Source organism: Entelurus aequoreus, linkage group LG03, assembly GCF_033978785.1.
Source record: "Entelurus aequoreus isolate RoL-2023_Sb linkage group LG03, RoL_Eaeq_v1.1, whole genome shotgun sequence".
NCBI classification, from domain to species: Eukaryota; Metazoa; Chordata; class Actinopteri; order Syngnathiformes; family Syngnathidae; genus Entelurus; species Entelurus aequoreus.
In genome coordinates this window covers 79772012-79795447 of record NC_084733.1, presented here as the reverse complement: position 1 = coordinate 79795447, position 23436 = coordinate 79772012, and the positions used below count along the sequence as shown (strand labels likewise).

At 36.0% G+C, this 23436-nt stretch overlaps 1 protein-coding gene across 3 annotated transcripts in view; it reads left to right on the top strand.

Annotated features, from left to right (window-relative positions):
* Positions 1-23436, top strand: part of slc6a15 (solute carrier family 6 member 15) — a 55123-nt gene that overhangs the window by 27121 nt on the left and 4566 nt on the right. For all 3 annotated transcript variants that reach the window (XR_009825386.1, XM_062042863.1, XM_062042862.1), the window contains 5 exons: positions 2544-2654; positions 8172-8413; positions 8482-8680; positions 11870-12062; positions 12130-12289. Coding sequence is in view for 2 of the 3 variants with exons in the window: in XM_062042863.1 (XP_061898847.1) it covers positions 2544-2654; positions 8172-8413; positions 8482-8680; positions 11870-12062; positions 12130-12289 (905 nt within the window). In the remaining variant the exon portion in view is untranslated. The remainder of the gene's footprint in view (positions 1-2543; positions 2655-8171; positions 8414-8481; positions 8681-11869; positions 12063-12129; positions 12290-23436) is intronic.

Below are 23436 nucleotides of genomic sequence, written 5' to 3'. Positions count from 1 at the left end.
AAGAGGAAGCTCTTATACGTTTGTGGTTTCCCTCTGACTCGAGTAAGTGTACCGCGGCATGTCAGTGAGCCCGAAACCCATCATTACTTCCGACTGCAGAGGCGGGAAATTGTGGCGGGTGACGCAACACACTACCTCATTTGGAACCATACCACGATAGAAACACGCTAATGGTTTAGTACGTGGGCAGCACGGTGGCACAGGGGTTAGTGTATGTGCCTCACAATACGAAGGTCCTGAGTTCAAGACAAATAGTTAATAAATAAATAACAAATGACAACAAAAATGAAGACAAAATAGTAAGTACAGAAGTGAAATAACAAATATTGTGGGAAGAAGCTTTACTTTTTAAAGGCTTGTATGAAAAACTGATACATGCCTCAAAAATTGGATACAAAAAAAACCTGCTTTATCAGTATCACGCTTCAAAACGTGCTCATTACAGCCATTAATCCTCATTTGGATTTAGAAAAAAAAATGTTTTTAAATTGCTGAGTTAATGTTTTAATTTATTATTATTTATTGAGTTTATTCAATGTTATTTTTCAGCATTAGCATAATTCAGGCAAATTGATGCACTTTACAGACATAAAAAAAAAAACTATTTTAATGAAGTTGTTCTTTGTCAATAAGTTGACCTATATGTCTTATATTTTTCTTTAATGTTGGTAAGGAGACAATTTTATCCAGAGGCGTACTTATGACAGTTTTGTAGACAAATGGTACTGTTTATAGTCAGGTAGCATGGAATGTTTTCTCTCTAGCGGGGCGTAACAGAAAACTTTCATGATCGTTTTATTATTTATTCATTAAAAAAAAAAAAAAAGGGCAACACGATTATTTAGCATGACCGAAAAGGAGCAGAAAGAAGTCAAACGTATAATATCTGCCCCTAAAAATAATATACAACAATAATTGAGAAGTGCTGGATCAGCTTGTTCTTTGACTTTTTATTTTATATTAAATTTGATTTTATTATATTTTAATACATTTTATTTTCTATATTATATTTTTTATATTATATTTGTAATAATGTAATTCTATTTTATATATATATATATATATATATATATATATATATATATATATATATATATATATATATATATATATATATATATATATATATATATATATATATATATATATATATATATAATTATGTTTTGTATTATATTTTATTATGTTGTATTTTGTTCAGTTTTATTTTAATACATTTTATTGTAATATATGTTATGTTTTTATTTTATTTTATCATATTTTATGTAATTTAATTTATTTGATCATCCATCCATCCATCCATTAATTTTCTACCGCTTGTCCCTTTTTGGGGTCACTGGGGGTCGCTGGAACCTATCTCAGCTGCATTCGGGCGGAAGGCGGGGTACACTCTGGACAAGTCGCCACCTTATTTGATCATATTATATTTAATTTAGTTTTATTAAATTGGATTTTATTATATTTTAATACATTTTATTTTGTATATTATAATAATGTAATTTAATTGTATTATTTTATTATATTATATTATAGTACATTGTATTTCAGTATATTCTAATAAATGTTTGTATTTTATTATATTACATACAATTTAATTTCATGTCATTAATTTTTATTATATCTTATTTTAATCAATTTTATTTTAAAATGTTATTATGGTTTTATTTTACTATATTAATTTGATATATGATAAAATTACAGAAAATATAATATAGTATGACAAAATTAATATAGTAAAATAAAACCATAATAACATTTTAAAATAAAATTGATTAAAATAAGATAGATGGATGGATGGATGGATGGATAGATAGATAGATATATAATAATTATGTTTTAGATAGATTGCTAGATATATAATAATCATGTTTTGTATTATATTTTATTATGTTGTATTTTGTCCAGTTTTATATTAATACATTTTATTGTAATATATGTTATGTTTTTATTTTATTTAATCGTATTTTATGTAATTTAATTTATTTTATCACATTATATTTAATTTGGTTTTATTAAATTGGATTTTATTATATTTTAATACATTTTATTTTGTATATTATAATAATGTACTTTAATTGTATTAATTTATTATCCATCCATCCATCCATTTTCTACCGCTTGTCCCTTTTATATTATATTATATTATAGTACATTGTATTTCACTATATTTTAATAAATGTTTTTATTTTATTATATTATATACAATTTAATTTCATGTCATTAATGTTTATTATATTTTATTCTATAGTATTTTGTTAAATCTTGTTTTAATCAATTTTATTTTAATACGTTATTATGGTTTTATTTTACTATATTAACTTTATCATACTATATTAATTTTTCTGTAATTTTATCATATATTATATTTAATTTGTTGTAATTTAATTGTGTTGTATTTTATTTGATCGATTTCAGTTATATTTGATTTGATTTAATTGAATTGTATTATATTTTGTTTTGTTTTAATTCCATTTCTTGGTATTAAATCCTACTATTTTTGACGAAATGTTATTAATCCTTCACATTGCTGTGTTTGCTGGCAGGTGATGTACTTCAGCTCCTTGTTCCCGTACGTGGTGTTGATTTGCTTCCTGGTCCGCTCGCTGCTCCTGGAGGGCTCCATGGACGGCATCCGCCACATGTTCACGCCAAAGGTACGGCCGCCATCTTCGTGTCGCCTTTCTTCCGCGTCTCAAATCCTTCAAACATTTTCTAACAGCTCACCTAGAAAAAAAATTGTCCATCATAGATACAATCTTTTCGTCTGTGAGGGAGGAAATCAATAAAATAAAAAATGTCAACGTCTCCGAGTCCTGTGCAGGAGCCACGGTCGCCATGGCAACTGGATGTTGGATATTATGTAACAAAGCAGACTCTTGCTTCATGCTTTGAACGACCTCTGTGTCCCTCTCTGGCGCTCTCTTGTGTTCGCAGCAGATTTTAGGCGAATCAAAAGAATGCATTTATCAACGCGAATAGAAAATAGTACAATTACTCTCTTTTAGATTATTATTGTGATTTTTCGAGCAAAACAAATATATATAGATTGCGTATTGTTTTTTTTTTTATAGCATATTCCACATATTGTTGGCCTAAATTAAGCATTTTGAAACATAAATAGACTAAATTAATTAAAACTAGATGAGGCAATTCCTGAAGGAATTGCGTGTGAACTGAAGTTGAACTGAAATCCTGGAATTTTTTTTTAGAATTGTTGAAGTAGAGCACACAATTCCCAAACAGGCTGAATATTTTTAAGTTGGAACAGTTTGAATCAGGTGAAAAATGTGGGAATTGTGGAACTTTGAAGAATGTCCCATTGATTTCAATGGGAATTTCCCCCCAAAATTGGGAATTTCGGGAAAAGCGGGAATTTTTTTGAAAATGGTAAAAAACTTGAATGATCTGGTTGGTGGTGGTGGTTGGTGTTGGAATTTTTCAAATTGGTCGAGAAATGTTGAAGCAGTAACATGTTGAATTGAGAAATGGTATTATGGAATTCCTGGAATTTCGGAAAAACCAGGAATTTTTCCAGTTCAAAAAACAACTTTGTTTTTTGTCCTGATTAAGAGGAATCTTTTGACGGTGGAATGGTTAAAGTGGGTTGAAAAATGTGGAAGGAGTAGTCACCAGAAAAAAGGGAGGAAATAGGGCTAAGGAAAACCTGGAATTCTGAGAAAACCTGGAATTTTTTTGAACTTGGATAAAAGGTAGTTTAAATTTCCAGGATTGTAAAATATGTTGAAGTTGAACTGAAATCCTGGAATTTTTTTAGAATTGTTGAAGTAGAGCATACAATTCCCAAACAGGCTGAATATTTTGAAGTTGGAACAGTTTGAATCAGAAGAAAAATGTGGGAATTGTGGAACTTTGAAGAATGTCCCATTGATTTCAATGGGAATTTCCCCCCAAAATTGGGAATTTCGGGGAAAGCGGGAATTTTTTTGAAAATGGTAAAAAACTTGAATGAGTTGAAATGGTTGGTGTTGGAATTTTTCAAATCGGTCGAGAAATGTGGAAGCAGTAACATGTTGAATTGAGAAATGGTATTACGGAATTCCTGGAATTTCAGGAAAACCGGGAATTTTTCCAGTTCAAAAAACAACTTTGTTTTTTGTCCTGATGAAGAGGAATGTTTTGACAGTGGAACGGTTGAAATGCGTTGACAATTGTGGAAGGAATAGTCCTCAGAAAAAAGGGTTTAAGAAAACCAGGAATTCTGGAAAATCCTGGAATTTTTTTGAACTTGGAAAAAAGCTACTTTAAATTTCCAGGATGGTGGAATGTGTTGAAGGTGGAATGATTTGAATCGGTTCAACAATTTGGAAATGGTGGAAGCTTAAAAGATGGCCAATTAATTTTGAATGGGAAAAATGTCCCGGAAAACCTGGAATTCCGGGAAATCTGGGATTTTTTGGAATCTGTCAAGGGAAAGCCCGTGATTCCCGAATTGTCTGAACAGTTTGAAGTTGGAACGGTTTGAATTGGGTGAAAAATTTGGAAGGTAAATCTGGAGAAGAAGAAGAAGTTAAGTTAAAGTTGAACTCGATGAAGCAATTCCTGAAGGAATTGCGTGTGAATGCTCTGATGTTGAACTGAAATCCTGGAATTTTTTTTCGAATTGTTGAAGTAGAACACACAATTCCCAAAAGAGGCTGAATATTTTTAAGTTGGCACCGTTTGAATCCGATGAAAAATTTGGGAATTGTGGAACTTTAAAGAATGTCCCATTGATTTCAATGGGAATTTCCCCAAAAAATGGGGAATTTTCGGGAAAAGCAGAATTTTTTTTAGAAAATTGTAAAAAACTTGAATGATCTGAATGAGTTGAAATGGTTGGTGTTGGAATTTTTCAAATCGGTCGAGAAATGTGGAAGTAGTAAAATGTTTAATTGAGAAATGGTATTACGGAATTTCTGGAATTTCGAGAAAACCGGGAATTTTTCCAGTTCAAATAACAACTTAGTTTTTTTGTCCTGATTAAGAGAAATGTTTTGACAGTGGAACGGTTGAAATGCGTTGAAAATTGTGGAAGGAATAGTCCCCAGAAAAAAGGGTGGAAATAGAGTTTAGGAAAACCAGGAATTCTGGAAAATCCTGGAATTTTTTAGAACTTGGAAAAAAGCTAGTTTAAATTTCCAGGATGGTGGAATGTGTTGAAGGTGGAATGGTTTGAATCGGTTGAAAAATTTGGAAATGGTGGAAGTTTGAAAAATGGCCAATTCATTTTGAACGGGGAAAAATGTCCCGGAAAACCAGGAATTCTGGGAAATCTGGGATTTTTTGGAATTTGTCAGGGGAAAGCCTGCGATTCCCGAATAGGCTGAATTATCAATACAGGACAAGTCCAACATTTAAAATAACTTTCTCCTTTAATAGCAAGAGTGATGTAGTTATTAAATGTGCCAGCAGAGGCCGCTGTTCCTTTTATTTTATTTCCATTTCACTGCTTTTATTTGCTTTGTTATTGTTGTTGATATTGATCACTTTGGGTCTGAAATGAATGGCTATGCAACAAAATATAAATAATGATTAAAAATTAAATAATTAATAATAATCTAAATTAATTTTGATGCGAGAGTAGTATTGATAATAATTTTAATTATTAATACAGGACTAGTTCAACATTTAAAAGGACTTTCTCCTTTAATAGCAAGGGATGTGGTTTTTAAATGTGCCAGCAGAGGCCGCTGTTCCTTTTATTTTATTTCCATTTAATTGCTTTTTTTGCTTTATTATTATGTCTGAACTAAATGGCTATACAACAAAAATATATTTGTGAAAATAAATAAATGTAATAATATTCATAATTAAAAATAAAATAATTAATAATAATTTAAATTAATTTCTATGCCAGAGTATTATTGATAATAATTGTAATTATTAATGCAGGATCAAAACGCGTATTGGGATGTCAGACTTAGCCTTGTCTTGGTTTAACTCTTATCTTACTGACAGGATGCAGTGTGTCTCCCATAACAATGTGACCTCGGACTATGTTAAGGTAACGTGCGGAGTTCCCCAGGGTTCAGTTCTTGGCCCTGCACTCTTTAGTATTTACATGCTGCCGCTAGGTGACATTATACGCAAATACGGTGTTAGCTTTCACTGTTATGCTGATGACACCCAACTCTACATGCCCCTAAAGCTGACCAACACGCCGGATTGTAGTCAGCTGGAGGCGTGTCTTAATGAAATTAAACAATGGATGTCCGCTAACTTTTTGCAACTCAACGCTAAGAAAACGGAAATGCTGATTATCGGTCCTGCTCAACACCAACATCTATTTAATAATACCACCTTAACATTTGACAACCAAACAATTAAACAAGGCGACTCGGTAAAGAATCTGGGTATTATCTTCGACCCAACTCTCTCGTTTGAGTCACACATTAAGAGTGTTACTAAAACGGCCTTCTTTCATCTCCGTAATATCGCTAAAATTCGTTCCATTTTGTCCACAAGCGATGCTGAGATCATTACCCATGCGTTCGTTACATCTCGTCTCGATTACTGTAACGTATTATTTTCGGGCCTCCCTATGTCTAGCATTAAAAGATTACAGATGGTACAAAATGCGGCTGCTAGACTTTTGACAAAAACAAGAAAGTTTGATCATATTACGCCTATACTGGCTCACTTGCACTGGCTTCCTGTGCACCTAAGATGCGACTTTAAGGTTTTACTACTTACGTATAAAATACTACACGGTCAAGCTCCTGCCTATCTTGACGATTGTATTGTACCATATGTCCCGGCAAGAAATCTGCGTTCAAAGAACTCCGGCTTATTAGTGATTCCCAGAGCCCAAAAAAAGTCTGCGGGCTATAGAGCGTTTTCTATTCGGGCTCCAATACTATGGAATGCCCTCCCGGTAAAAGTTAGAGATGCTACCTCAGTAGAAGCATTTAAGTCTCATCTTAAAACTCATTTGTATACTCTAGCCTTTAAATAGACTCCCTTTTTAGACCAGTTGATCTGCCGTTTCTTTTCTTTTCTTTTCTACTCTGCTCCGGGGTGGACCGCTAGCCTGTCCATCAGATGGGGACATCTCTACGCTGCTGACCCGTCTCCACTCGGGATGGTTCCCGCTGGCCCCACCATGGACTGGACTTTCGCTGATGTGTTGGACTTTCACAATATTATATCAGACCCACTCGACACCGAGGATGTCGTTGTGGCTTGTACAGCCCTTTGAGACACTAGTGATTTAGGGCTATATAAATAAACATTGATTGATTGATTGATTGATTGACAAGTCCAACATTTAAAATAACTTTCTCCTTTAATAGCAAGAGTGATGTAGTTATTAAATGTGCCAGCAGAGGCCGCTGTTACTTTTATTTTATTTCCATTTACCGGTAATTGCTTTTTTTGCTTTGTTATTGTTATGTCTGAACTAAATGGCTATACAACAAAAACAGATATTTGTGAAAATAAATAAATGTAATAATATTCATAATTAAAAATAAAATAATTAATAATAATCTAAATTAATTTCTATGCCAGAGTATTATTTACAATGGGGCGGTATAGCTCGGTTGGTAGAGTGGCCGTGCCAGCAACTTGAGGGTTGCAGGTTCGATCCCCGCTTCCGCCATCCTAGTCACTGCCGTTGTGTCCTTGGGCAAGACACTTTACCCACCTGCTCCCAGTGCCGCCCACACTGGTTTGAATGTAACTTAGATATTGGGTTTCACTATGTAAAAGCGCTTTGAGTCACTTGAGAAAAAGCGCTATATAAATGTAATTCACTTCACTTCACTTCACAATAATTGTAATTATTAATGCAGGACAAGTCCAACATTGAAAATAACTTTATCCTTTAATAGCAAGAGTAATGTAGTTATTAAATGTGCCAGCAGAGGCCGCTGCTCCTTTTTTTTGCCATTTCCATATTACTGCTTTTATTTGCTTTTTTGTTGTTATCGATCACTTTGGGTCTGAAATAAATGGCTATGCAACAAAATGTTAATAATGATAAAAAATAAAATAATTAATAATAATCTAAATTAATTTTGATGCCAGAGTAGTATTGATAATCATTTTAATTATTAATACAGGACAAGTCCAACATTTAAAAGGACTCTCTCCTTTTATAGCAAGAGATGTAGTTATTAAATGTGCCAACAGAGGCCGCCATCCTTCACGTCAGCATGTGTGTTTTCCAGCTGGAGATCATGCTGGAGGCCAAAGTGTGGCGTGAGGCGGCCACGCAGGTCTTCTTCGCGCTGGGCCTGGGCTTCGGCGGCGTCATCGCCTTCTCCAGCTACAACAAGCGCGACAACAACTGCCACTTCGACGCCGTGCTGGTCTCCTTCATCAACTTCTTCACCTCCGTGCTGGCCACCCTGGTGGTCTTCGCCGTGCTGGGCTTCAAGGCCAACATCATGATCCGGAAATGTGTGGCGCTGTGAGTGCGCGCGTTTTTGGCGGACATTTTTGGGGCCCGGCGTGTCGACGCTTTACCTTCTGTTCCAGGAACAGCAGAAAGATGGTGGACCTGCTGGGAAACGGCGTGGAGGAAAGTCTGATCCCCGGCCACATCAACCTCAGTCACAGCAGCGGCGTCAGCACCGCCGACTACCAGATGATGATAAACATCATCAGGAACGTCAACCAGGACCACTTCCCCAAACTGGGACTGGACTCCTGCAGCATCGAGGGCGAGCTCAACAAGGTACACAATCTTCTTGGACATCAAGAACATAACAATTGTTGCGTCTGACCAGGCTACCTCTCAGGGAATTAGAGTCACTGGTCAATTCCAAGTTCTTTCGTTGACATATATGCTGAGTAAGAAGGACCATCAAGACAGAATAGGAATATTATCAAGTTTTACTAAAGCTTTAGGAGACCAGCCCACATCAATACAGTCATACCGTCATCTCGGGATGGTCTAACATTCAAAAGGAATGTTAGACCCCTCCCCCTTCCCCAACACTGATAAGATAAGGAGGGGGATGCATCTTTGTCACATTCCAATGCCTAAAACACTACACAGACCTCTGCAGACAAAGAAACTGGTATACAGAGTATACATGAAAAATACTAGCTGCGATAAACATGACTATGAATAAAGAAAGAACTCTTAAACATACATGCATTCTCCACACAACGTTACCAGTTCGAATGTGACAATTACCAAGTTGTATGAATCTGAGGCGTACGCATCCACAATTAGCTAAAAAAGCTAGCATGCTAACTTTGTTTGTTGTTGTTGTTAATTTGCTTATTATACCTGATACATGAATCATGCTAACTGTTAACATGCTGAAATGTATGTGATTTTAAAGGAGTATGCATGTAACATTAGCTGAAAAAAAAGCTAGCATGTTAATGCTAGCATGCTATCTTTTTTTTGCTAATCAAATTTGGTACTTGAATCATGCTAACAGCATGTTAATGTTAGAATGCGACAATTACCAAGTTATATGACTCTGAGGCATACGCATCCACAATTAGCTGAACAAGCTAGCATGCTAAATGTAGTTGTTGTTGCTAAATTGCTTATTATACCTGATATGTGACTCATGCTAACTGTTAGCATGCTGAAAGTTATGGGATTTTAAAGGAGTAGGCATGTAAAATTAGCTCAAAAAAAGCTGGCATGTTAATGTTAAATGGTATCTTTTTTTTTTGCAAATCAAATTTGGTACTTGAATCACGCTAACAGCATGCTAATGTTCGATTGCGACAATTACCAAGTTATATGACTCTGAGAGGTACGCATCCATAATTAGCTAAACAAGCTAGCATGCTAAATGTAGTTGTTGTTGCTAAATTGCTTATTATACCCGATATGTGACTCATGCTGTCAGGTTCAAACACTGATGACATCTATTAAACAAGACAAGAAGCAAAGAATTAAACAGACAGAATTCTATTTGGCTCAATTGGAGGAGAAACATCTGGACTGTACTCTTTGTACAGTTCCACCACGCTCTGGCGAAAGATTGTACGCCCCCTCTTTTATTTGGACTTTCCCTGATTACATGGCAACAGCTGTTTCTAAGGGACGTGGGTCGTAAACAGCCATCGCCTTTGATTATAAAACAGTTCAAAAGAAAAAGTTGTAAAACAGTTCACAGAAAAGGTCGTAAAACAGTTCACAGAAAAGGTCGCCTTGAGGGGAGTCTGGTCCTGCTTCCTCTCCTCTTTTGTTGTTCTTGGGTCAAGACAATATCTTTCGGTTGATTACAATACGTGAAAGAAACAGAACACCTTCATGTTGCTTCCCCCCTACACAGTGGAGTTTTACAAGCCTTCTTAGTAGGTTCAAAGACAGCTTTTGTCCTCTCGCCGGGAACCCATTGAAACACGAAGTTTTGTGATAACTTAAGCTACAATTATTCTAACACATGCTAACTGTTAGCATGCTGAAATTTATGTGATTTTAAAGGAGTAGGCATGTAAAATTTGCTTTAAAAAAAAGCTGGCATGTTAATGTTAGCATGCTAACTTTTTTTGCTAATCAAACACGGTATCTGAATTATGCTAACAGCATGCTTTGTGATGCTACCTGATATGTGACTCATGCTAACTGTTAGCATGCTAAAATTTACGTGATTTTAAAGGAGTAGGCATGTAAAATTAGCTTTAAAAAAGCTGGCACGTTAATGTTAGCATGCTAACTTTTTTTTGCGAATCAAATTTGGTACTTGAATCATGGTAAAAGCATGCTATGTGATGCTACCTGATATGTGACTCATGCTAACTGTTAGCATGCTGAAATTTATGTGATTATAAAGGAGTAGGCATGTAAAATTAGCTTTAAAAAAGCTGGCACGTTAATGTTAGCATGCTAACTTTTTTTTTGCTAATCAAACTCGGCACTTGAATCATGCTAACAGAATGCTAATGTTAGGCGTACGCATCCACAATTAGCTTTAAAAAAAAAAAAAACTAGCACGCTAACTTTGTTTGTTGCTATTAATATGCTTATTATACCCGATACGTGGAACATGCTACCTGTCAGCATGCGGAAAGTTGTGTGATTTCAAAGGAGTACGCATGTAAAAAAAAAAGCTGGCATGTAATGTTAGCATGCTAACTTCTTTTTTTGCTAAACTAACTCTCTTTTTTGCGAGTTTTTGCAACCGTTTACCCCAGAGCCATATAACTTGGTATGTGACTTTTGTTAACTTTAGCATGCTAGCTTGCTAACATTAGCACGCTAGGTTATTTAGGTCATTTTTTTCACGGCGTACCACCTTTGTACCGCTTTCGAACCGTCTGCATGCTGACGTAAAACTGCAAATTCAGGGATTTTTGCAACAATTACAACAACAACAAAATAAACTGTATAAAATCCCATAGTTGTCAGGTTCAAACACTGATGACATCTATTAAACAGACGAGAAGCAAGGAATCATGCCGAGACAGAGTTAAATTTTGCTCAATTGAGGAGAGACGTGTTTTTGGGCTGTGTTGTAGTTACAGATCCAAACTACGTTCTAAAAGTCCAGCCTACGTGCTTCCTCTATTTATTTGGGAGGTCCCGGTTACATCACTGAAGCTGTCGCTGAGGGAAGGGGGTAATCTCGACAACTCCAGTTAGACAAAATATATGATTATACAAGAAATGCAAATGTGTTGACGCTGGTGATATCGCCTTGTCTCTGCTCTGTCTGCGTCACGGTACTCGATGTTCGGCCTTGGCAGTCAGCAGGCTGTTCCTGGACACAGACACTGATACGAGACTGGCTTGCAATCTTTTGGATTGCCAGCTTTGCACAGACAAAGAAAAATACCACTTCAGCACAATTGATAATAACTATAGCAACGGCCCTTAAGCATAAGAGTTGTGTGATAATATATACATCATTATTCTAACAATAGTAGCCTCCCTCTGCCCCCCCTGCCCCAGACGGTCCAGGGTACAGGTCTGGCCTTCATCGCCTTCACGGAGGCCATGACCCACTTCCCCGCCTCGCCCTTCTGGTCGGTCATGTTCTTCCTCATGCTGGTCAACCTGGGCCTGGGCAGCATGTTCGGCACCATCGAGGGCATCCTCACGCCGCTGGTGGACACCTTCAAAGTGCGCAAGGAGCTCCTGACAGGTGAGGGCCGCGAGCCGGGTGTGCTTACTCGTCACACTTTTGTCACATGACCGTCACATGACCGCAGTGGGATGCTGCGTGCTGGCCTTCTCCATCGGCCTGATGTTCGTGCAGCGCTCGGGGAACTACTTTGTCACCATGTTTGACGACTACTCGGCCACGCTGCCGCTGCTCATCGTGGTCATCCTGGAGAACCTGGCCATCGCCTGGTTCTACGGCATCGACAAGTAGGTGACGCTTCTTTTGCCAGCAGATGCCGCTCCGCCTCAGCAACACATGACATTAGCATGCACGTCAAAATGAAGAAACTTGGTCCATTTTGGTTCTCCTACATTTTTAATTTGATCATTTATTAATTGTTATTATTCTAATTCATATAGTCTTTTACTTTTCTTTTCTCTTCATCATACTCTTATTTATTATTTATCTCACATTCATGTTGTGTTCCCATTTTATTATTCACTCATTCATTTATAGTTTTTAATATTTTTATTCATTTAATCAATTTATCTTATTTATCTATTAGAAAAATGTGGGAATTGTGGAACATTGAAGAATGTCCCAATGGGATTTTCCAAAAAATATTGGGAATTTCGGGAAAAACAGGAATTTTTTGGAAAATGGTAAAAAAAAAACATGAATGATCTGAAATGGTTGGTGTTGGAATTTTTCAAATTGGTCGAAAAATGTTGAAGCAGTAACATGTTGAATTGAGAAATGGTATTACGGAATTCCTGGAATTTCGAGAAAACCGGGAATTTTTCCAGTTCAAAAAACAACTCTGTTTTTTGTCCCGATTAAGAGGAATGTTTTGACAGTGGAACGGTTGAAGTGGGTTGAAAAATGTGGACGGGGTAGTCGCCTGAAAAAAGGGAAAGAATAGGGCTTAGGAAAACCTGGAATTCTGAGAAATCCTGGAATTTTTTTTAACTTGGAAAAAAGCTAGTTTAAATTTCCAGGATGGTGGAATGTGATGAAGGTGGAATGGTTTGAATCGGTTGAAAAATGTGGAAATGGTGGAAGTTTAAAAGATGGCCAATTAATTTTGATTGGGAAAAATGTCCCGGAAAACCTGTAATTCTGGGAAATCTGGGATTTTTTGGGAATTCGTCATGGGAAAGCCCGCGATTCCCGAGTAGGTGGAACAGTTTGAAGTTGGAACGGTTTGAATCGGGTGAAAAATGTGGAAGTGAACCCACTTTGAAGAATGTCCCAATGGGATTTTCCAAAAAATATTGGGAATTTCGGAAAAAGCGGGGAATTTTTTGGAAAATGGTAAAAAAAAAACTTGAATGATCTGAAATGGTTGGTGTTGGAATTTTTCAAATTGGTCGAGAAATGTTGAAGAAGTAACATGTTGAATTGAGAAATGGTATTACGGAATTCCTGGAATTTCGAGAAAACCGGGAATTTTTCCAGTTCAAAAAACAACTCTGTTTTCTGTCCCGATTAAGAGGAATGTTTTGACAGTGGAACGGTTGAAGTGGGTTGAAAAATGTGGACGGGGTAGTCGCCTGAAAAAAGGGAAGGAATAGGGCTTAGGAAAACCTGGAATTCTGAGAAATCCTGGAATTTTTTTTAACTTGGAAAAAAGCTAGTTTAAATTTCCAGGATGGTGGAATGTGTTGAAGGTGGAATGGTTTGAATCGGTTGAAAAATGTGGAAATGGTGGAAGTTTAAAAGATGGCCAATTAATTTTGATTGGGAAAAATGTCCCGGAAAACCTGGAATTCTGGGAAAGCTGGGATTTTTGGGGAATTTGTCATGGGAAAGCCCGCGATTCCCGAGTAGGTGGAACAGTTTGAAGTTGGAACGGTTTGAATCGGGTGAAAAATGTGGAAGGGAACCCACTTTGAAGAATGTCCCAATGGGATTTTCCAAAAAATATTGGGAATTTCGGAAAAAGCGGGGAATTTTTGGGAAAATGGTCCAAAAAACTTGAATGATCTGAAATGGTTGGTGTTGGAATTTTTCAAATTGGTCGAGAAATGTTGAAGCAGTAACATGTTGAATTGAGAAATGGTATTACGGAATTCCTGGAATTTCGAGAAAACCGGGAATTTTTCCAGTTCAAAAAACAACTCTGTTTTTTGTCCCGATTAAGAGGAATGTTTTGACAGTGGAACGGTTGAAGTGGGTTGAAAAATGTGGACGGGGTAGTCGCCTGAAAAAAGGGAAGGAATAGGGCTTAGGAAAACCTGGAATTCTGAGAAATCCTGGAATTTTTTTTAACTTGGAAAAAAGCTAGTTTAAATTTCCAGCATGGTGGAATGTGTTGAAGGTGGAATGGTTTGAATCTGTTGAAAAATGTGGAAATGGTGGAAGTTTAAAAGATGGCCAATTCATTTTGAATAGGAAAAATGTCCCAGAAAACCTGGAATTCTGGGAAATCTGGGATTTTTGGGGAATTTGTCACGGGAAAGCCCGCGATTCCCGAGTATGTTGAACAGTTTAAAGTTGGAACGGTTTGAATCGGGTGAAAAATGTGGAAGGGAACCCACTTTGAAGAATGTCCCAATGGGATTTTCCCAAAAATATTGGGAATTTCAGGAAAAACTGGAATTTTTTGGAAAATGGTAAAAAAAAAACCTTGAATGATCTGAAATGGTTGGTGTGGGAATTTTTCAAATTGGTCGAGAAATGTTGAAGCAGTAACATGTTGAATTGAGAAATGGTATTACGGAATTCCTGGAATTTCGAGAAAACCGGGAATTTTTCCAGTTCAAAAAACAACTCTGTTTTTTGTCCCGATTAAGAGGAATGTTTTGACAGTGGAACGGTTGAAGTGGGTTGAAAAATGTGGACGGGGTAGTCGCCTGAAAAAAGGGAAAGAATAGGGCTTAGGAAAACCTGGAATTCTGAGAAATACTGGAATTTTTTTGAACTTGGAAAAAAGCTAGTTTAAATTTCCAGGATGGTGGAATGTGTTGAAGGTGGAATGGTTTGAATCGGTTGAAAAATGTGGAAATGGTGGAAGTTTAAAAGATGGCCAATTAATTTTGATTGGGAAAAATGTCCCGGAAAACCTGGAATTCTGGGAAATCTGGGATTTTTGGGGAATTTGTCATGGGAAAGCCCGCGATTCCCGAGTAGGTGGAACAGTTTGAAGTTGGAACGGTTTGAATCGGGTGAAAAATGTGGAAGTGAACCCACTTTGAAGAATGTCCCAATGGGATTTTCCAAAAAAATATTGGGAATTTCGGAAAAAGCGGGGAATTTTTTGGAAAATGGTAAAAAAAACTTGAATGATCTGAAATGGTTGGTGTTGGAATTTTTCAAATTGGTCGAAAAATGTTGAAGAAGTAACATGTTGAATTGAGAAATGGTATTACGGAATTCCTGGAATTTCGAGAAAACCGGGAATTTTTCCAGTTCAAAAAACAACTCTGTTTTCTGTCCCGATTAAGAGGAATGTTTTGACAGTGGAACGGTTGAAGTGGGTTGAAAAATGTGGACGGGGTAGTCGCCTGAAAAAAGGGAAAGAATAGGGCTTAGGAAAACCTGGAATTCTGAGAAATCCTGGAATTTTTTTGAACTTGGAAAAAAGCTAGTTTAAATTTCCAGCATGGTGGAATGTGTTGAAGGTGGAATGGTTTGAATCGGTTGAAAAATGTGGAAATGGTGGAAGTTTAAAAGATGGCCAATTAATTTTGATTGGGAAAAATGTCCCGGAAAACCTGGAATTCTGGGAAATCTGGGATTTTTTGGGAATTTGTCATGGGAAAGCCCGCGATTCCCGAGTAGGTGGAACAGTTTGAAGTTGGAACGGTTTGAATCGGGTGAAAAATGTGGAAGTGAACCCACTTTGAAGAATGTCCCAATGGGATTTTCCAAAAAAATATTGGGAATTTCGGAAAAAGCGGGGAATTTTTTGGAAAATGGTAAAAAAAACTTGAATGATCTGAAATGGTTGGTGTTGGAATTTTTCAAATTGGTCGAAAAATGTTGAAGAAGTAACATGTTGAATTGAGAAATGGTATTACGGAATTCCTGGAATTTCGAGAAAACCGGGAATTTTTCCAGTTCAAAAAACAACTCTGTTTTCTGTCCCGATTAAGAGGAATGTTTTGACAGTGGAACGGTTGAAGTGGGTTGAAAAATGTGGACGGGGTAGTCGCCTGAAAAAAGGGAAAGAATAGGGCTTAGGAAAACCTGGAATTCTGAGAAATCCTGGAATTTTTTTGAACTTGGAAAAAAGCTAGTTTAAATTTCCAGCATGGTGGAATGTGTTGAAGGTGGAATGGTTTGAATCGGTTGAAAAATGTGGAAATGGTGGAAGTTTAAAAGATGGCCAATTAATTTTGATTGGGAAAAATGTCCCGGAAAACCTGGAATTCTGGGAAATCTGGGATTTTTTGGGAATTTGTCATGGGAAAGCCCGCGATTCCCGAGTAGGTGGAACAGTTTGAAGTTGGAACGGTTTGAATCGGGTGAAAAATGTGGAAGTGAACCCACTTTGAAGAATGTCCCAATGGGATTTTCCAAAAAAATATTGGGAATTTCGGAAAAAGCGGGGAATTTTTTGGAAAATGGTAAAAAAAACTTGAATGATCTGAAATGGTTGGTGTTGGAATTTTTCAAATTGGTCGAAAAATGTTGAAGAAGTAACATGTTGAATTGAGAAATGGTATTACGGAATTCCTGGAATTTCGAGAAAACCGGGAATTTTTCCAGTTCAAAAAACAACTCTGTTTTCTGTCCCGATTAAGAGGAATGTTTTGACAGTGGAACGGTTGAAGTGGGTTGAAAAATGTGGACGGGGTAGTCGCCTGAAAAAAGGGAAAGAATAGGGCTTAGGAAAACCTGGAATTCTGAGAAATCCTGGAATTTTTTTGAACTTGGAAAAAAGCTAGTTTAAATTTCCAGCATGGTGGAATGTGTTGAAGGTGGAATGGTTTGAATCGGTTGAAAAATGTGGAAATGGTGGAAGTTTAAAAGATGGCCAATTAATTTTGATTGGGAAAAATGTCCCGGAAAACCTGGAATTCTGGGAAATCTGGGATTTTTTGGGAATTTGTCATGGGAAAGCCCGCGATTCCCGAGTAGGTGGAACAGTTTGAAGTTGGAACGGTTTGAATCGGGTGAAAAATGTGGAAGTGAACCCACTTTGAAGAATGTCCCAATGGGATTTTCCAAAAAAATATTGGGAATTTCGGAAAAAGCGGGGAATTTTTTGGAAAATGGTAAAAAAAACTTGAATGATCTGAAATGGTTGGTGTTGGAATTTTTCAAATTGGTCGAAAAATGTTGAAGAAGTAACATGTTGAATTGAGAAATGGTATTACGGAATTCCTGGAATTTCGAGAAAACCGGGAATTTTTCCAGTTCAAAAAACAACTCTGTTTTCTGTCCCGATTAAGAGGAATGTTTTGACAGTGGAACGGTTGAAGTGGGTTGAAAAATGTGGACGGGGTAGTCGCCTGAAAAAAGGGAAAGAATAGGGCTTAGGAAAACCTGGAATTCTGAGAAATCCTGGAATTTTTTTGAACTTGGAAAAAAGCTAGTTTAAATTTCCAGCATGGTGGAATGTGTTGAAGGTGGAATGGTTTGAATCGGTTGAAAAATGTGGAAATGGTGGAAGTTTAAAAGATGGCCAATTAATTTTGATTGGGAAAAATGTCCCGGAAAACCTGGAATTCTGGGAAATCTGGGATTTTTTGGGAATTTGTCATGGGAAAGCCCGCGATTCCCGAGTAGGTGGAACAGTTTGAAGTTGGAACGGTTTGAATCGGGTGAAAAATGTGGAAGTGAACCCACTTTGAAGAATGTCCCAATGGGATTTTCCAAAAAAATATTGGGAATTTCGGAAAAAGCGGGGAATTTTTTGGAAAATGGTAAAAAAAACTTGAATGATCTGAAATGGTTGGTGTTGGAATTTTTCAAATTGGTCGAAAAATGTTGAAGAAGTAACATGTTGAATTGAGAAATGGTATTACGGAATTCCTGGAATTTCGAGAAAACCGGGAATTTTTCCAGTTCAAAAAACAACTCTGTTTTCTGTCCCGATTAAGAGGAATGTTTTGACAGTGGAACGGTTGAAGTGGGTTGAAAAATGTGGACGGGGTAGTCGCCTGAAAAAAGGGAAAGAATAGGGCTTAGGAAAACCTGGAATTCTGAGAAATCCTGGAATTTTTTTGAACTTGGAAAAAAGCTAGTTTAAATTTCCAGCATGGTGGAATGTGTTGAAGGTGGAATGGTTTGAATCGGTTGAAAAATGTGGAAATGGTGGAAGTTTAAAAGATGGCCAATTAATTTTGATTGGGAAAAATGTCCCGGAAAACCTGGAATTCTGGGAAATCTGGGATTTTTTGGGAATTTGTCATGGGAAAGCCCGCGATTCCCGAGTAGGTGGAACAGTTTGAAGTTGGAACGGTTTGAATCGGGTGAAAAATGTGGAAGGGAACCCACTTTGAAGAATGTCCCAATGGGATTTTCCAAAAAATATTGGGAATTTCGGAAAAAGCGGGGAATTTTGGGGAAAATGGTCCAAAAAACTTGAATGATCTGAAATGGTTAGTGTTGGAATTTTTCAAATTGGTCGAGAAATGTTGAAGCAGTAACATGTTGAATTGAGAAATGGTATTACGGAATTCCTGGAATTTCGAGAAAACCGGGAATTTTTCCAGTTCAAAAAACAACTCAGTTTTCTGTCCCGATTAAGAGGAATGTTTTGACAGTGGAACGGTTGAAGTGGGTTGAAAAATGTGGACGGGGTAGTCGCCTGAAAAAAGGGAAGGAATAGGGCTTAGGAAAACCTGGAATTCTGAGAAATCCTGGAATTTTTTTTAACTTGGAAAAAAACTAGTTTAAATTTCCAGGATGGTGGAATGTGTTGAAGGTGGAATGATTTGAATCGGTTGAAAAATGTGGAAATGGTGGAAGTTTAAAAGATGGCCAATTCATTTTGAATGGGAAAAATGTCCCGTAAAACCTGGAAATCTGGGATTTTTTGGGAATTTGTCATGGGAAAGCCTGCGATTCCCGAGTAGGTTGAACAGTTTGAAGTTGGAACGGTTTGAATCGGGTGAAAAATGTGGAAGGTAGAGCGCGCCAAAATCTGGAGAAGACAAAGAAGTTGAAGTTAAAGTTGAACTAGATGAAGCAATTCCTGAAGGAATTGCGTGTGAACGCTCCGATGCTGACGTTGAACTGAAACCCTGGAAATTTTTTTAGGATTGTTGAAGTAGAACACACAATTCCCAAACAGGCTGAATATTTTGAAGTTGGAACAGTTTGAATCAGGTGAAAAATGTGGGAATTGTGGAACTTTGAATGTCCCATTGAGTTCAATGGGAATTTCCCCCAAAATTGGGAATTTTGGGAAAAGCTGGAATTTTTTTGAAAATGGTAAAAAACTTGAATGATCTGAATGAGTTGAAATGGTTGGTGTTGGAGTTTGTATACATTTTGGTTTATGTATGGTTTGTTTTTTTACACCTTTTTTTGTTCATTAACCTCTTAAGGCCCAAGCTGTTTGTTTACATGCTTGTTTTAATTTCTCTTTGCTATTTAGGCTTATTGGACCCTAATTAGAATAAAAACTAAGAATCATCTTTTGATATGATGTGCTTAGTCCATAAGTAACAAATGTGTACTTCATGTTTAGTGACATGCTAATTCTTATTTTTACACTTTTTCCCCCCAAATTCCATTGTATGTTATACTCTTCTGACACCACCAGATGGCAGTATAAGTGTCCACATAAGCGGCCATAAGACCCCAATTCAGTAGTGTACACAATTTTGGAAATAAGAGCTAAAAGGTGCTGTCCACGCATGTGGCCACTAAGGCCTTTAGGAGGTAATGCGCACACTATATCCATTTACTTATTTTATTGTAAGCTGGATCAAACGAGCTCAGCTTCTTTCTGCTCCTTTTGTTTCACACTTCAACTTTTACGGTTTACACATATTAACTTTACAGCGTAAAGTCAAATACACTCAATTTACACTGCAAAGTTTACACACATCAACTTAATATGGCCAGGTTTACAACGTAAAGTTACTATGTAAAGTTTACACACGTCAACTTAATATGTTTAGGTTTACAATGTAAAGTTAATATGTCAACTTTACACACAAAATATGTGAATGTTACACGGACCTTACGCTGTTAAGTAACGTTTACACTCCCATTACACTGCTAAGTGAACTTTACACTAACCTTACACCGTTTACACAAACATTACACTTTTACGTAAAGTTGACACTTACATTACACTGTCTAGTAGAGTTTACAGTAATCTTACGATGTTAAGTGAAATTTACACAACTTTGCAATGTAAATGTTACATCGTAAAGTTCAGGCGTGTCAACTAACATTTTTTACGTAAAGTTTAAACTCACTTTGCACTGTTAAGTAAAGTTTACACTAGCATTATAAGTTTTTCGTAAAGTTTACACTAACATTGCACTAAGTAAAGTTTACACTAGCATTACAAGTTTTACGTAAAGTTTACACTCACATTACATTGTTAAGTAAACTTTACACTGTTAAGCAAAGTTCACACTAGCATTACATGGTCTACGTAAAGTTTACACTCACATTACACTGTTAAGTAAAGTTTACACGAGCATTACAAGTTTACGTAAAGTTTACACTGACTTTACACTGTTAAGTAAAGTTCACACCAGCATTGCAAGTTTACGTAAAGTTTACACTCACATTACACTGTTAAGTAAACTTTACACAAGCATTACAAGTTTGCATTAAGTTTACACTGACTTTACACTGTTAAGTAAAGTTTACACCAGCATTACAAGTTTACGTAAAGTTTACACTGACTTTACACTGTTAAGTAAAGTTTACACGAGCATTACAAGTTTACGTAAAGTTTACACTGACATTACACTGCTAAGTAAAGTTTACACGAGCATTACAAGTTTACGTAAAGTTTACACTGACATTACACTGTTAAGTAAAGTTTACACGAGCATTACAAGTTCACGTAAAGTTTACACTAGTATTACAAGTTTACGTAAAGTTTACACTGACATTACACTGTTAAGTAAAGTTTACACGAGCATTACAAGTTCACGTAAAGTTTACACTGGCATTACACTGTTAAGTAAAGTTTACACTAAATTTTACACTGACATTACACTGTTAAGTAAAGTTTACACTAGTATTACAAGTTTACGTAAAGTTTACACTGACATTACACTGTTGAGTAAAGTTTACACGAGCATTACAAGTTTACGTAAAGTTTACACTGGCATTACACTGTTAAGTAAAGTTTACACCGACATTACACTGTTAAGTAAAGTTTACACTAGTATTACAAGTTTACGTAAAGTTTACACTGGCATTACACTGTTAAGTAAAGTTTACACCGACATTACACTGTTAAGTAAAGTTTACACTAGTATTACAAGTTTACGTAAAGTTTACACTGGCATTACACTGTTAAGTAAAGTTTACACGGACATTACACTGTTAAGTAAAGTTTACACTAGTATTACAAGTTTACGTAAAGTTTACACTGACATTACACTGTTAAGTAAAGTTTACACTAGTATTACAAGTTTACGTAAAGTTTACACTAGCACTACAAGTTTACGTAAAGTTTACACTGACATTACACTGTTAAGTGAAGTTTACACTAGTATTACAAGTTTACGTAAAGTTTACACTGACATTACACTGTTAAGTAAAGTTTACACTAGTATTACAAGTTTACGTAAAGTTTACACTAGCACTACAAGTTTACGTAAAGTTTACACTGACATTACACTGCTAAGTAAAGTTTACACGAGCATTACAAGTTTACGTAAAGTTTACACTGACATTACACTGTTAAGTAAAGTTTACACGAGCATTACAAGTTCACGTAAAGTTTACACTAGTATTACAAGTTTACGTAAAGTTTACACTGACATTACACTGTTAAGTAAAGTTTACACGAGCATTACAAGTTCACGTAAAGTTTACACTGGCATTACACTGTTAAGTAAAGTTTACACTAAATTTTACACTGACATTACACTGTTAAGTAAAGTTTACACTAGTATTACAAGTTTACGTAAAGTTTACACTGACATTACACTGTTGAGTAAAGTTTACACGAGCATTACAAGTTTACGTAAAGTTTACACTGGCATTACACTGTTAAGTAAAGTTTACACCGACATTACACTGTTAAGTAAAGTTTACACTAGTATTACAAGTTTACGTAAAGTTTACACTGGCATTACACTGTTAAGTAAAGTTTACACCGACATTACACTGTTAAGTAAAGTTTACACTAGTATTACAAGTTTACGTAAAGTTTACACTGGCATTACACTGTTAAGTAAAGTTTACACGGACATTACACTGTTAAGTAAAGTTTACACTAGTATTACAAGTTTACGTAAAGTTTACACTGACATTACACTGTTAAGTAAAGTTTACACTAGTGTTACAAGTTTACGTAAAGTTTACACTAGCACTACAAGTTTACGTAAAGTTTACACTGACATTACACTGTTAAGTGAAGTTTACACTAGTATTACAAGTTTACGTAAAGTTTACACTGACATTACACTGTTAAGTAAAGTTTACACTAGTATTACAAGTTTACGTAAAGTTTACACTAGCACTACAAGTTTACGTAAAGTTTACACTGACATTACACTGTTAAGTGAAGTTTACACTAGTATTACAAGTTTACGTAAAGTTTACACTGACATTACACTGTTAAGTAAAGTTTACACTAGTATTACAAGTTTACGTAAAGTTTACACTAGCACTACAAGTTTACGTAAAGTTTACACTGACATTACACTGCTAAGTAAAGTTTACACGAGCATTACAAGTTTACGTAAAGTTTACACTGACATTACACTGTTAAGTAAAGTTTACACGAGCATTACAAGTTCACGTAAAGTTTACACTAGTATTACAAGTTTACGTAAAGTTTACACTGACATTACACTGTTAAGTAAAGTTTACACGAGCATTACAAGTTCACGTAAAGTTTACACTGGCATTACACTGTTAAGTAAAGTTTACACTAAATTTTACACTGACATTACACTGTTAAGTAAAGTTTACACTAGTATTACAAGTTTACGTAAAGTTTACACTGACATTACACTGTTGAGTAAAGTTTACACGAGCATTACAAGTTTACGTAAAGTTTACACTGGCATTACACTGTTAAGTAAAGTTTACACCGACATTACACTGTTAAGTAAAGTTTACACTAGTATTACAAGTTTACGTAAAGTTTACACTGGCATTACACTGTTAAGTAAAGTTTACACCGACATTACACTGTTAAGTAAAGTTTACACTAGTATTACAAGTTTACGTAAAGTTTACACTGGCATTACACTGTTAAGTAAAGTTTACACGGACATTACACTGTTAAGTAAAGTTTACACTAGTATTA